The 15,699-nt window shown below is 41.1% G+C and overlaps 1 protein-coding gene across 3 annotated transcripts in view; it reads right to left on the bottom strand.

Annotated features, from left to right (window-relative positions):
* The window catches only part of LOC118316740 (vitamin D3 receptor A), a 77,143-nt gene that overhangs the window by 18,735 nt on the left and 42,709 nt on the right, over nucleotides 1-15,699 (bottom strand). For all 3 annotated transcript variants that reach the window (XR_004795255.2, XM_035644868.2, XM_035644869.2), the window contains 3 exons: nucleotides 11,801-11,948; nucleotides 10,774-10,904; nucleotides 1,598-1,782 (listed from right to left, as the gene is read on the bottom strand). Coding sequence is in view for 2 of the 3 variants with exons in the window: in XM_035644868.2 (XP_035500761.1) it covers nucleotides 1,598-1,782; nucleotides 10,774-10,904; nucleotides 11,801-11,946 (462 nt within the window). In the remaining variant the exon portion in view is untranslated. The remainder of the gene's footprint in view (nucleotides 1-1,597; nucleotides 1,783-10,773; nucleotides 10,905-11,800; nucleotides 11,949-15,699) is intronic.

Below are 15,699 nucleotides of genomic sequence, written 5' to 3'. Positions count from 1 at the left end.
GGAAGAAGGAACGTTTCTGCAGGTTTTCCATTCCCACTCCTGTCAGATTTCAGCACCAGAACAATGTGAAAGGCCTGTCACGATAACAACTTTTGGTTGCACAACATATTGTCCCAAAAATGATTGCGATAAACAATATTATCGTCATTTTGAAAACATTTTTTGACACGGACTTATGTGATCTTGCAGTATAGGCCTACTGGTCATTGTGCTTGCAAGTACACGATTTGTGTTGCTCCCGAGAGAAATGTTTAGACTTTTGTGTTCAGGCCTCAGACCAAAAAAGAAATTTGAAGAGACGTAGCCTTTAGAAAAAAACTAAGAAATCCCTATTTTCCGACATTTTACAGACCAAACAAGTAATTGATTCATCATACGACGAGAACAGATGAGAGGGCAGAAGGAGCTAGACTTGCTGAACTGTTGTTGACATTCATTCTTAAGTCAACAAACACAAATGTAGACACAAAGACTGTTATTGAGGTCAATAAAAATATTTGCGTTCATATTTATATATCGTACGATAAGTCAATAACGTAATTATGGTGAGAGGCCTAAAAGTGTCATTACTTCGCAACTTCTATTCCCCTCAGGTTACACAGTAAAATATAACTAGCCATGTGCACTTTGTTTTCAGGTTTGTATATTATGTGCATACTTCCGTTTATACTCTATTGTTTTATTTTATTCTATTTATTGCCCATTCTTTTGTCTACCTGTTTTTTTTGCTGGTGTGGATTTCCCTGGCGTGGGATCAATACCATTTTTTAACACAGGAGTGTGGTTGTGGCTGCTGCAGAGTGCAGAGACCTTCTCTTTCCACCCGCTCTGTATCCTCCATCTCATTTACTCTTGACGGCCCAGTTGTTGTGACCCACAGAGAGAATAACGTCTACCAGTCATGACGTGGAGGGAAAAACATGCCAGTGTCGGGCGGTGTTACTGGTATGATGCAAATTGAAAACACAGAAGCGAAACTGACATGTTGGTGTGAAGTAAAATATGACTGTGGTTATTAACAGCCATCTCAAGATCACAGGAGTGGTTTTTGACTCCCTGTGCTTTCATTACAGTACAGCCATTTTGCTCCACACTTTTCCACACATGTATCGTACGTTGTGTTGAATCTTATTCAATGCCGTGCTGAGGCCGACAGCAGTTAGAAGATCAAACGTCAGTTGAAGGAGGGGGAGGATCCGCACAGCAAATCTTGTTTCTGCTTAATAGAAAGTTAATGTTGAAAGTTAGTGTTTTTTGAGGTGCGAGAAGAAACCAGGGCAGATGGTTTCCATAAACTATTCTGACATTTTTTTGTTGAATTATTTTACAATTTAGCTTCTAAATTAATTTAGTCTCAAATTTAGTGTCCGCATAGGCAGGATAACGTAAATATGGAAACAGATGACACTGAACTGTACGCAACCTGTGCTGGTAAAACAAAGTGTAGTATTGTTTCAATAGGGAAACACTCTTTTTGTTGTGTGACATTATGACCTGCTCCGTTCTCATTCATGGTGGAGAACAAAGCAACTTTGGCCACATGAACGACAATGTGAGCGTGGTTTTGGTGAAGGAAGAGACTTTGCAGTGGACTCACCCTGAAGCGGGAGAAGTCAGAGTAGGAGGCATCGTAGGTCTTGTGGTGAGCTTCCACCAGAGAGGAGATCATCCGAGCCTGATCCTCGTTCAGACGTGGCCTCATTGCCTCCCGGGCCGCCTCTTCCTCCTTCCTCTTCAGTATCATGTCTTTCTTCCTCTGAACCTCTTCGTCTGTAAGGATGACTGAAATGCACGATGGAAGAGGGGACACATTAAAGATTTTGTAATAAAGTAACAGCCCACACAAACGTACACGTATATTAATTTCAAAGCTGCGAAAAAAAGACAGAATGACAGAAACAAACACAACCCTAATGAGAAAAGTGTAACAATTTAACAAATTCAACTGACCACGGATACCTACATCACTATGAATATAATTCTTCATATCAATGGCTTGCGATCAATATCAATACATTTTCCTGTTAGAATCTGTATGAAATAAAATTTAAAAAACCAGAAAGAAAGCTACAAACAAATGATGCATTTAATCAAAAGAGAACTCCATTAATGCTGCGACTAACACTCGCATGTAATTGATCTGGGTTCATGTGTTACATGTACCTCAACATTACAGTGTTGTTATGCACATGGAAATGCTAGTGCTAATAATTGTTGACAATGCTTTTGGCCATGTGTTTTTGGCCACAAAATAAATCAAAGACAGATGACAAAGTGTTGAAGAGGAAACAAACTCACCTACAAGATCAAAATAAAATAATCATGACTCATGTGCCTGTTACAGTCAGGGTTCAATTTGATGTTTTCCCCCCTCTAATTATGGGTTATATGATGCGTTTCAAGAAAAAAATAAGAGACAAGAGGTAAATGTAGTTATGACTAAAACTGAAAGGAAAGAAGTTACTTTGTGTTCCTTAACAATACTTTGGATGAAATAAAGAGATTTTCAAAAGCAATATCCAGTTTACGATATCACAAACTAAACTTAAAAAAAAAACCTTGGTGCTACCAGTAGGCAGTTATACAAATCTAGATTTCAAAAGTAGGTTAGGGAGATCTAATGGATACTCAAAATATTTTCATCTCAAGTTACATGAACCATACATCTCAGTTCATTTCATGTAGAGCAGGCCTGTCATGTCAGCTGCCTTCTAATGCAGCTGATGTAATGGGTGTTGGACATTAAAGTGCATCTTGCCTTATTCATGCTGCAGGAGCAAAGACTCCACAGGCCGAGTGGCACGGTAGTGCAGAATGGATTAGACATTTAGTTCTTGGTTTGACTAGATGAGAGAATCTTTTATTTCTATTTTTAGGCTTGCATGCCCCTTCCAGGTGTCTAAGACCGGCGGTTCTCAAGCTTTCCGTGTCCTGACCCACTAGCATAATCAGGCTAGTTGTGTGCCAATAGTCGATGATTTAAAAATAACGTGTATTGGTTTAAAATCGCGTACTGCCCCTTTAAGCTGTCTTTTTCTTTCATAACTGAGAGGAGGCAGCCTTGCTTAAATGCTGGCCCCTTTGGCCATATTAAAACATATTTTGAGAAATACTGTTATAAAAATCTTTTGTCCGTGTCATGATATAAACAAACTTTTATAACAGGCAATAAAAAAAGGCTACATCTTAAAGGAAAATCCCCCTCCAGCTTTACACATCAAATTGCACTTACTGCAGCAAATAAAAGAACACAGCAGAACTGAAAACGGATGGCACCGCCGCTGTGAAAATACAGAGTAAACTGCAATGAGCACTGAAAATGCAGCAGTGTTTGGTCGACATGAGTTTCTGTCTAACTTTCTCACACACCTCAGTCGTTTGCCTTTTCTAAAATGTTACTTTGAACTCACAGCGCAGACCGAGTCTCTGAGGGAGGTCTATTCTATGGCTGGAGTCTCGAAGGCCTCTGAGATCCAACAAACCCTAAAAAGGCTGCCCTCGCTGTGAGCGGCCCGGTTCAGGGAGGCCATTTTAAACAGTCATCCTTGTGTTCCGTAAATTATTTTGGATTCATTTGAGCGCAAGTCATATTTCTGCAGTGCAATATTTGTCTTCTGAAGACGCCTACATCTGGATGCGCATTGCAAAGTGGCCACTGGCGGTGTGAAACAGGAAACCTTGAATTACAAGCTGTGCCTGAAAACATTCTGTGAAATGAAAAACAGGTGGCTCCGAAGCTCAGTGTGTGAATGCGACTTCTGTAATGAGGTGGTTTGTAAGAAAAATCCATCTGTGTTACATTTCTTGTTCGACCACTCTGTAAACAGAGCCTGTTCATTACATGTATAGAGACACGCTTCAACAGTACATTACTGTCACTGTTTTAATTGAGTTATAAGATCACACAAGTGTTTGAGTGGCCTCGTGCAACTGCACAAACTCTATATATATGTATGCACAGCTACTATGAGTCAAAACCTCAATCTACTGTCTTGTGACAGGTGAAGGTATGTTATGTATGTTTCAGAACACGCCATTTTAGTTAAACCTAGAGACAGCGGGTTACATCATCTGTGTTTGATGCCGCTGACGACAATAAGAGCTCATTTCAAGGTTTCCAGAACACACAGGAAACTGTACAGAAAATACAGAGGTAAAACCACATGGGGATAATTGAATGGTTAATGTGTGTATATATATATATATATATATATATATATATATATATATATATATGTATATATTCTGAGCAAATATTTACCACTAAACAAAAAAAAGTACTTGATAAACCACATTTCATATCTCGGAAGCAATATCCAGCAAGCCTATTGCTCGTGGCTTTTCTAGTTGACACTATACTACAATAATAATAGCACACATCAGAAAGAAACAAAGCACACAGAAAGTAGAATTACTAATCCATAACAAAACAGAAAATCAACTCCTTCAGTGGTATTTCACACTTGGTGTTTCTGTCATCCATCCGGGGCCTGTCTCTGTGGGCAGTCACTGCAGTCAGTGCCGGACTAATGTGCTGACCCCTGAATGCCTCGGCCCGTATTATTCCTTTGACTCTCTGCCCCAGTGACCTACGATTACCCGTGAGGCGCTCAACTATACAGATGGAGCGACAGCATTAGTGCCACACATACCGCGTCTGCCAAAGGGAGACAGGCCCAGAGTCATGCGGTCAAAACGCAGATATGACAGCAAGTCTTGATGATCTGGCAGCAGACAAAGGCACTGTCCTCAACATTCATACATTTAATTTAGCTCCATTACATTATGCTATTCGTCTAGGTGTATAGATTGAGAACAATTTTAACTGTATAGTCCCCCTGTTCATGCAGGGTGAAAGCTACGTACACTATTTTCTTGGTGGTTTTCCGAATGAGCTGCACTGGGTGAACTGCTTTATTGTCCAAATCTGTTAATGCAGCAATTCCTGATTATAATTTCTGCAACATAATCCTAAAATATACTTTCATAATTGCAAGTGCGTATTTGGCTAAAAGGGATACATAAAACCAAATAAATACATACTTCACAGTAACTGCTAATTTAAGAGGCCGATGAGATGGCATGGATGAGTCAAAATTAAATAGTGCCCAGATCCTGGACCTCATACTAAATGCTGGTTGTTTTCCTGGAAGCTGTAAACAACTATATTTTGAAGTGGACCAGTCCAGTGATTGCACCCTGGATTGCAACCACAGAAGCAGCGTTATGTAAGCGTATGATGTGGTGACGAAGACAACAACAACAATTTGGCAACACAGACTTGAAAAGGCAACTGAATGAGACGGACTGCTTAGCTAACCAAAGGATTTACTAGGCTTTCATCTCCTTTAAACCACCATCATTAATTAGGCTTTGGCCGTGCTCCAATGTCCATCCGAGCCCGAGCCAGAACCACTCCGTGTGGTGAGGATACTCATGTATGCAGCCTGAACATGAATAGGCACAGTCTGGTTTGGCAGTTTGGCACAGGCCATCAAAGCAGCTATTCTAAGGCTGGGACCAGCCAGTTTCCAGCCAGGTTTGAGCCCTGGATGGCATCGTTAAGGCAGGAGTCCACAAAAAACAACAGACCATCAAAGGAACATCTTGACCACCCCACAGTTCTTGGCAGACGCACAGCAGTTTACCAGAGAAAGTTTGCTGTTTAGGCAGGGACTGATTGGATGTGGTGATGTGGTGCCCTGAATGGCAGACAGGAGCAAAGAACGGAGAACAGAAAGAAAAGGCAAACAGAGTTTGGTAAACACCAGCAATGCCACACTGACAACGAGGGGGGAAAAAGTGTTGAGCAGTGGAGGCCTGAGGTTCACAGCAGGCTAACTCATTAACCAGCCAACCGACCAGTGAAAATACGATGGAGGCAGCTAATGTTCAGATCTGGTGGGATATATGTCAAACTGGATTTGGTGCGTGGCCAAGATTTTTCCCACCGCTGCTCCAGGCCTGTGATGTTAAAGGGGTAAATTCAGGTCAGTCAGGCATCAGGGCACTTACATATAGGCCTATGGGTAGATCACATTAAAAGTGTGCATGGTAGGGCAGTGTGGGATACAAGGACCTTAGGTGACCCTTGATTTTGTCTACTCTTCTTGCAGATTCTTGCAATGATGTGGTGTGTCAACAGAAAATATTGGTAACTTTCAACGGTGGCTTTATCATATCTAACGCATCTTTAAACCAAGAGGTTCAAGACATATGAGCCTCAGCCATCTTTAAAACAGAAATGGACAACTTTTTGGCTTAAACTGGTCATTATGATGTGACGCTGTGTTGCTTTCACCGTGTTATTTTTCTTGGCCACCGGGATGCAGTTTTCACAGAAAAATTATGAGTCGATTTACGGCACAAAACATAAGCTTTGTCCAAATTCAAGGGCCGTCTCCTTCGGAGTACGTAGCCTACGTATGCTCGGTAGACAGCGACGGCCAAGCCCAAATAAGATGGTCTGGTCTGCGGCAGATTTCCTTCTTCTTCTTCCTGGCAAATCACAACCAAATGGAGCATTATCGCCACCAACTGACTTGATAAGGTATTGGGCAAGAGAGGATCCATCCGTTGGATCCTTCGTTGCTCGGGGCTGGAAGGCCGCATTCGTTGGCCGCGTTTGAAGGAGCCCAAGAATTGGGACAGACGAGGGCCCAGGAAGGACTACAAATGTACCGTTCAAAAGAGGCGGCCTTTCAATTAGGCCTCCCCTCCTTCCTTTTTCTCCGCCCCCCCACCCCCCAGCTATAATCATAACCAAAACGATGAAAAGAATAGCGTTCTCCCAGTATCTTGCACCAGTGATGAAAATGGCTGATGATGGAACACCCGAATTGACAAAAACAACTCAACCTTGCAAGAGAAAGAAAAATCTCATTGATGGAGGATGACAACTTGACCGCCATGACCACCTGGAGCCACTAGGGGCCATGAAAGTTGTCTGCTGCGTCTTTAAAGTGTACATGACAAAATGCTTTCAAAGAGAAGCTAAATTGTCTATTGGATGCATTGTTGTTTGGATGCATTCACACCTCCATAGACATCTTTTCTTTCCAGCCCTGTATAAATGGAGAACCTGGCACTTATTGTAATGCAGGTGTCAAAGACTTTGACCACCTGACAGAAAAAGCCTGTAGAAGGGACATAATACAAAAGGATTCTGAGAGAGGATGAAGAATATGAATTAGGGAGGTAAGTGGAGGACGGCGACCTCAGGAGAAGCTTCGCTTATGTGGAAGAAACTGACGACGTTTCAGAAACTCTCTTGTGATTCTAATCCTGTTACAATTACACACGGGCGCAAACAGGCGTACACAAGCAAGCATGCAAATACATACACTCATACAAGTGGGAGGGTCCTTTCCTGGCATCTCTCTAACCTCTGTCACACAAGGACAGCGGAGGGATGTTTACTACGCACTCAGCTGGCACTACTCACAGAGGGGAACACACACACACTCACACACTTATTCTAATCTGAACGCTGGTGAAGTTTTAGGGAAAGCTGCCAATTATAAGAAAGGATGGCGTAAAAACCGGAAAAACACAAATAGAGGTTAACTGTACTTCAAACCCTTAAAGATGTCTTCATGGACATAATATACTATCTTGCATTACAAAAGAAGGGTTAAATTGGGGAAAAAATTACATAAACTCATCCTGAAACCTAATCCTAACGTCAATAGATTTTTATTCAGTCTCATCAACTCATCAACAGGTCATTTAAAACATTACCCTAATAAAGACTTATTATTTCAGTATGAATACACCCATATGCCGGTGCTTTGAGGTAATGGCCATATCGGTATGTCCAGGACACAGCAGAAAGTCTCATGTTTGCCGTCACAAGATTCATATAGATAGATTGATGAAACACACAACAAGGGGACATTTAGAATGTGCACAACACGTGTGTGTGTGTGTGTGTGTGTGTGTGTGTGTGTGTGTGTGTGTGTCTGTGTGTTTGTTTGTGTGTGTGTGGCACAGGCACAGTGCTGACTCTGTGTTCAGACTTCACCCCAGCTGAGGAAGAAATACACTATAATTAATGTAAGACTTTCAACTTTTGACCAATCGACGGTCATTGCCACACATTTGTTTTTTTGTCTTCCTTTTACTTTTTAAATCACACTTGTAGTGTTATTAAATCCACATAATCGGTGAAAGCACACAAACACACAGCTCAAAATGAGGTAACGGTGGTACCTCGACCAAGACCTAATGAACCTGGATTTATTGCTTTAGATAGGAAAATAAACTTGGCGCTCAGTGTATGGACTGTGGTTTAAGCTTCCAGTCACAAAAATACCAGAGTATTCACACTGTAATATTTCCTCTGTTCTTATGTTCAACTTGACATATTAAATTACAATGTATTCAAGTTTGTTTTCCAGGTACAGAAACTGTGGGACAGAGGGGAGTCTGTAAATTTAACATGGAGGAATGTGAATCAATTTTACATCAAGGCAAAGCCTGAGAGTGCCAACCTCACAGTCACGCCAGCAGATGCCTGAAAGAGACTCACTTTCTTTCTTATGTAAAATTAATACAGAACTGCATTAACTACGGATACATTGAATGTTTCGCCACCGAAATTGTTCTTAAATATTGTGTTGAAGACCGAATAATTTTTTACCGAGCAATAATTTTGGTGACGCGATCAATAAAGCTGCCAGCGTAGAATGCGGTGGTGTCGGCAGTGTGGAAGCATTGTTCTAATTTATTTATTTTAAGTTATATTGGGCTTTGCTGGTCTGCTGGAACGTTAAAAAAAATGTTCAGTGTTATATAAATATTTATAAATTGTACTCTTGTAATTGATTTCTTTCCTTGAAAATCAAGACAAAAAAGTAAAAAGCACATTTAGGCTATCTCATTTATGCAAAGGTGAAAAATTAGCCATTGTGATCTCAATTGTTGTCCCCACAGTCCCCCACACGTCCCCATGGCATAGTGTGCATGTAGGTCCCCACCCGGATATAAAAACATGCAAGCACACACATACACACAGCCTGTTTGTGAATGAAATGTGGGAATGACCATTGTGCATTTCTTTGAAAAAGGGAGCCATTGTTAAACAAGATTTGACCCCCCCCACCCTCCCTTCCTTCTTTTCCTCTCTCCTTTATTCTCCCTTTCTTGTCAAGTTAGTATTCAAACGCACACCGACCCCCTCGCTCGTTCACATTTAAATAAGTGGAACGCAGTGAGGACGGTGGGAATAATTACTGGATATAATGTGCTAATTTGTCAACATGCAGATTAAAGATACGCCTCCATGTCAGTCATTATGTATGTGTTGAGACAAGGTGTCATCTTGCGGTAGCGCGGGGTGAGGTGATGTCTCATTCTCCTTTCACGGCACGTTCTGCTTGTGTTACACGCTGCTAACTGTATGCATAACCAACTCGGCTACGGCCACAGCTGCGTCGAACAGCATTTAAACAGAAAAGATGATTTAGTCGAGATAAATTACTACACTTTCGTTAATTAAATATAAACTGCAGTAGTGATGGACACTCCATCTGGAAGGATTAAATATTATTTGCAGCTACTATTTGATCATAGTTTACCATATGAGCCATCCTTATGCATTGCCAGTATTGCCCGTCTCTTCGTAACAAATCAGAGGAGTTTACACCTGACCATGGATCCTGTTGTTTGCCGTTGTTCCTGAATGTCTCGAAATATCAAATGAAATGCTATGCAAGCAGTGAACTGTGAGCGCCAGCCAACCTAATGCTGACATCTCTGGGAAGACAGTAGATCTAAAAAAAATGTGTGTGCATTTACTGTGATAACAATAATGATGGCACGAACAGTAAAAAGATAGATGAGTACGTAAATTATTATTTCCTACAATGCAGTATTGAAATTAAGAGGGTTTTTTAAGGTTGGATTTTATGGGTTGATTTTGAATATTGCATTGACGTTAATACTGGATTTTTTGTGTTTTATTTTTTACTTTATTTTCCTGACAGGAAGCCAAAGCAACATGCCAAAAAAAAGGAACGGGAGGCAGGTAAAACACAACCATTAAATAGGCTGCTCTTACAACGGTTAAAGATAAATCTTCTGCCTCGAGTGGAGGCTACCATCCTCACTGGCTTTATGTGTAATAAGATGAGGAATGTATTGGAAGTTTGGCACTGGCTAAAACAATCAGGTCAAGTGCAACAAAAAAACTTAACAAAAAGTCAAGTGTATTTCATGAAGCAATGGCTGATCAATGATCCTGAAGCAGTTACTCTACATATGCCTTACACCTCAGATGCATAAATTAATATTACATCTAAGGAATGTAGATCAATACATCTATAAATTAGTATATCATATCTGTGGCAGTTTCATTCCTTAATTTTACTGCTGTTTATCATGTGTGTACTTCAAAACTCTGCCCATCAAAGAGCATTATCATAACAATTTGATCAATAACTATGGGATTTCACTCATATCCTTATCAAACACTAGGTAAAAGACAAGAGGGCAATATGGAAATAAAGAATACAATGAGTATCAAATCATGTGATATTGCATAGAAAATATTGAGTCCCCTTTAAGAATTGTCACTTGACTCACGAACACAGTCAAAGTGAAATGAGCCTCGAAAAAAATTCAAATTATCCAATCGTCCATCAAGTTTCTAGCCAGTTGTGTTTGTAAGAAGACTGTCAATGCACAGCCACCTACCCATTATAGAAGAATCTCAAACTTTGACAAATCAGCAGCACCGCTCGGGTGCCGGCGATCACAAAAGGGTCAACTTACACTCTTTCATCATGCCGATGTCGACGCAGCGTTTGAGCCGACAGGCCTGGCAGTGGCGCCGGTTGTCCTTGGTGATGGTGCAGCTTCCGTTGAACGGACAAGTGAAAGAGGCTTTACGCTTCATACTGCGCCTACAGGAGTTCAAAATGATTCATCTGTTAATTCAGAATCTCCCCGTGGTGGTTAAAATATACCTTGCAGGCACAGAGGGATTTATGGTTTCATGCAGCATGAGAATATAATAATATATATACATATAAGATCCTTTAAATTCATATTATATATATTCTAGATTTTAAAAAAACAAGCATTACATCACATACATTTTACAAGAGATTTATTAATAGTAATTCCAAACTGCACTGTAAATGAACCTGCTCATTCGACTCATAAATTAAATAAAAAAATCCCTGTTTTAAGGGATGGTGTCTTTATTTTTTTCTCCCTTGGGCTACTGGCCATAACCTCCTTTACAATACTTCATCACGGAATCCTACTTGGAATCTTTGATGGAGGAAGAGAAGTAGGTGTGTGTTTTTGTTTGTCTGTGCGTGTGTGTGGGAGAGCGAGTGAAAACGAGGAGGGGGACGGATTAAGGGCACTGCTGAATTATGTGTATGTCTCCGAAAAAACACTGCCTGTATATATGTATACGCAGCCGGACAGAAAAACATGTAGCATCACATCAAACACAGAGTATACAGACTTTAGACAGTCACACACACTCCTCTTTGAATGTCTATGCACCGTTAGGTACTGCCAACTTGTACATATATTAAATTTGCAGATATAGGTGCTGCGGGAAAAGGGAAAATCTGTCTAATTGTAGAACCTGATTATCGAAAATGAATGAACATGAATGTCTGATTTGTAACTGAAAGTGACTGACAACAGTTGGAGAATTAAGAGATGCATTCATTCAGTCACAGGTTGACACACACACAAACACACACACACACACACACACACACACACACACAAAAAGACAATGTGAACACACAGACATCAACTCAGGGATGACACCCACCTAAAGAACCCTTTGCAGCCCTCGCAGGTCATGGCATTGAAGTGGAAGCCGGTGGCCTTGTCACCGCACACGCCGCAGATCCGCGGGGCATTGCGGTCGAACTCCTCCGGTCCGACCACCGACGTCGTCACCGTCATGGGCTCCATCACTGAAGACAGAGAGAGAGAAGAGGTCAGAGCCCGCTTGACACCGCTATTCTGCTTCACCGTTTCGAGAGAAACACATGAACACGAAGGGAAAATATGAGAAGCGTACTCAGTGTGTTTACATTTTATCAACCTCAAGTAAAGCCCAAAAAAATCTGTTCCCCCTGCTCTTGTGTTGCGTGGGAGTGTTTGAGTGTGTGCTTGATGGGGAGGTGTGTGTTTTCCTCTTCTTATAAAAACAGGTGCCGGACCATTAGCATATTTAGTAAAAGCCATTGACAGCCACACTCTTTTAGTCATTGGCTGAATGACTCCACACACTCAGGTACACCCCCCCCCCCCCCCCCCCCACACACACACACACAGGGAAACTCCCAATCTCAGGAATCGTGAAATTTCAGTGTTAATGGGAAAGAAAATTGATGACTCGAAGAGGGCCATTTGCCAAAGGCTAAGAAATGACAGATAAATGTAATACTGTCGAGCTGAAATATTCTGAAATATTCACACACACACACACACACACACACACACACACACACACACACACACACACACACACACACACACACACACACACACACACACACACACACACCATCTGGCCATACCTTATGAAATAAACAGCAGTAAAGTAACAAACTAATCCATATCAATCATTTTCTGAATGCGCCTCAGTCAAAGTCAGATTGAAGCACCGAGGAAACTTAAACAAAGTCTGGAAGGAGAATATGTTCTCTTATTAATATGTTCAGCTGAAAAGGACCACACTTGTCTTTGTAAACAGAAATATGTACATTGAGTTGTTATTAAGATACGATGACTTAATGTCATTTTACTTCCATCAGTGCTATTATCATGTATTATTTGTGAATGAATAAAGCTAATGCAACAATGGGGAAGATAAAACAAAGGAAACTGGGGACCGGAGTGCAGGACGTGGTGTTACACTGGGATGATCAAAACTACAACTAACAGTATGTAAATTCACATTTGACTAAGAGTGTTTGACAGAAGTGTTCTTTTTGCGTTTCGAGAATAAAGTGGAAAATGTCGAGAATAAAGGCAGAATGTTGAGAATAATGTCAAAATGAATCACATGGGGGGGGATTGCATTTCCAGGAATAAAGTGGAAGGGACAAGAACAAAATCGAACAAAATCACAAGAAGATTTTTTTTTTGTATTTTGAGAATAATGTTGGAAGCTTGTGCGGTTTCTCCTTCTGGACAGACCGTTTTTGGCACATCCCCTCTAAGATCGAATACCATTACCTCGTTGTGTTTGTGTGCTAAAAGACAATGTCCTTGTTAATAAAACTGATTCAATTTCAACAATTCATCCACACGGGGCATTTCGTGGAGGCAGTCTTATGCACTAATGTCAACAGTGTGATAAAGTGTTTGACTTTAAACTAGAAATGTCAAGTTTATTCTTAACATTTAGATGTCATCGCAGTAGCTTCTTGACTTCACTAATGAGAGTCAAGATATTTGTTTTGATAAAGGATTTATTTAAGATTCACTGTTCACTGTCAGTAGCAATAGCAGTTTCGCAGGCTGTTAACATGTTGAGGTTTGAAGTTTATTTCAGACTGACTTTCAACAACCGCAATAGAACCGACCAACAACAACATATCAACAAACCCTATCAGCAGTCTGAAACATGTTCATTTCGCTGCGTCACTGTTGGATTAAGATTCAGATGTCAGTTCCATTTACCACCTGAAACTTTTCCTGACTGGAGACCAGGGAACGGGGAACATCATGTGGTAATGTACTCTTCTGTTTTGGTTTGAATTTAAAGAAAAAGTCCATGGGTGAAAGAAAACGGGAATGTTGAAAAACTGTGGGAAATGGACTGAAAATGCAAAAAAAAAAAAAAAAGATGGGCAGGTAAAATGCAACAAACATGGTCAGTTAAAAGATAGGAAAGAAAGAAAGAGAGATATGGACCAAACAACAGTACAGAGGGAGGGAGAGGTCAGTTGAGGGGAAGACGACCAAATGAGGACAGGAGGGGGGATGTACATGCAATGAACTTGGGCACAGCAGGGAAAACAGTCACATGGCTTCAGAATATAGCCTGCGGGGAGCTGACGTGCATGGAAGCAGGATTCAGATAATGTCAAACGAGGACAAAGAGATACGAGTAACTGGTGCGGTGGAGCGATGGATGGCCAGACAGGAATAATGAAAGAGGGGAAGAGTGTGTGTGTGCGCGCGTGTGTGTGTGTGTGTGTGTGTGTGTGTGTGTGTGTGTGTGTGTGTGTGTGTGTGTGTGGGGGGGGGGGGGGGGGGGGGGGGGGGGGCAGGTGAGAGCATAAGTGAAAGATGGAGACAAACATAGTCAAACTCCATTAGCTCTCATTACGTCTCGCTGGAAGATTCAGCGGCAGTTCCAAGGGACAATGCATACGCATATCCGCATGCAGCCGGGAGCTTTTGGCTGCGAAGCATCATTACCCAGAACACACCACGCCGGGACAGCGGGACATGCACTAACACACACACTCTTAACTGCTGGTGGAGTATTGCTTGGTGCACCTCCAGGAGGTTTGTGTGTACCTCTGGGTGCAGGCGAGCGATTCACATAGTACACACAGGGGTCTGTCTCATTCACAAAACATATTTTCTGATTTCAGATTGCAAGTGTGCGCTCAGGTGGGTGAGCGGTGGGTCGACGGGACACATTAGTCATCGTGTTTTTTTGTTTTCCTGACGCAGCAGCCGGTGAATAATGAAATAGTTTTAGAGAGGTTAAAATGGAGAGGCGGTGGCGTGTCGAGCATCCCGGCAGATCTGCAAAAAAACAACGGCGACAAAAAACCCTGGGTTTCATTAGTGGTGCTGATTAACAACACTGCCAGTGGGCTCCAGGTCTGTAATTAACAACCCTAGTGTTATTTCTCTTTTAATCACTGCTGTTAGCCCCCCCCCATTTGTGTTTTTACTTGTTTCTCATTTGTAACACTGCTTGATAATAAGCATTTTTACTTATTTATATGATAAATTGGTTTAGGAGAGGGCAGACTGGACTGACAGGTACTTCCATCTCTCTCTTTAGACTCTTTCTCTCATGCAAACAGTGTTATTGTGCATTTTTCATCCACTTTAATCAAACTAATTCATCATTGTCTTCAACGTAACCTTCATCTGTATTTTTTCCCCTTCAAGAGATGGCAGTCACATAACTTTTGATTAATTTTCTCCCCAAAGTATGCCTGCTCTGATAATACTGGGAGATGTAATGGGAGATAAGGAGATTAGTCAGTTTATTTTGTACAAACTGCATGAGTTCAAATCTTTATGCGTATTTGTATGTGAGACATTAGTGGCAACAAGACCAAGTAGATTGTAATAGGGGGAACGAGAGAGAGACAATGTCACTGGACGAAACAGACCTCAGCTGTGAACGATGGATTTTTCATGGATCCATTTACATGAAATCAAGTGTGCGACGACGCTGCTGAAGCGATTCATTAAGCGTGACACAGCTGAGGTCACAACGACTCTGCGCATGAGGGAGACGACAAAATATATATAGTGAGCTATATTTACAATTATGTAATCATGCATACTCTTTAAACATCTCATTCTACGTTGTAGTTAATAAAAGGAAGTCAAAATTATATTTTTGTTAAAAAAAAAACATTTTCCAACTGCTCATCATCTGAAAATAACTTTAAAACGTATCCGTCTCGCATACAATATGTATTTTAAAAGAATGATAATGCCTCGAATTCTTTTGGATTT

Source organism: Scophthalmus maximus, chromosome 3 (assembly GCF_022379125.1).
Source record: "Scophthalmus maximus strain ysfricsl-2021 chromosome 3, ASM2237912v1, whole genome shotgun sequence".
NCBI lineage: Eukaryota > Metazoa > Chordata > Actinopteri > Pleuronectiformes > Scophthalmidae > Scophthalmus > Scophthalmus maximus.
The sequence above is the reverse complement of the archived record's forward strand: the minus strand, read 5'-3'. Positions and strand labels throughout refer to the sequence as shown.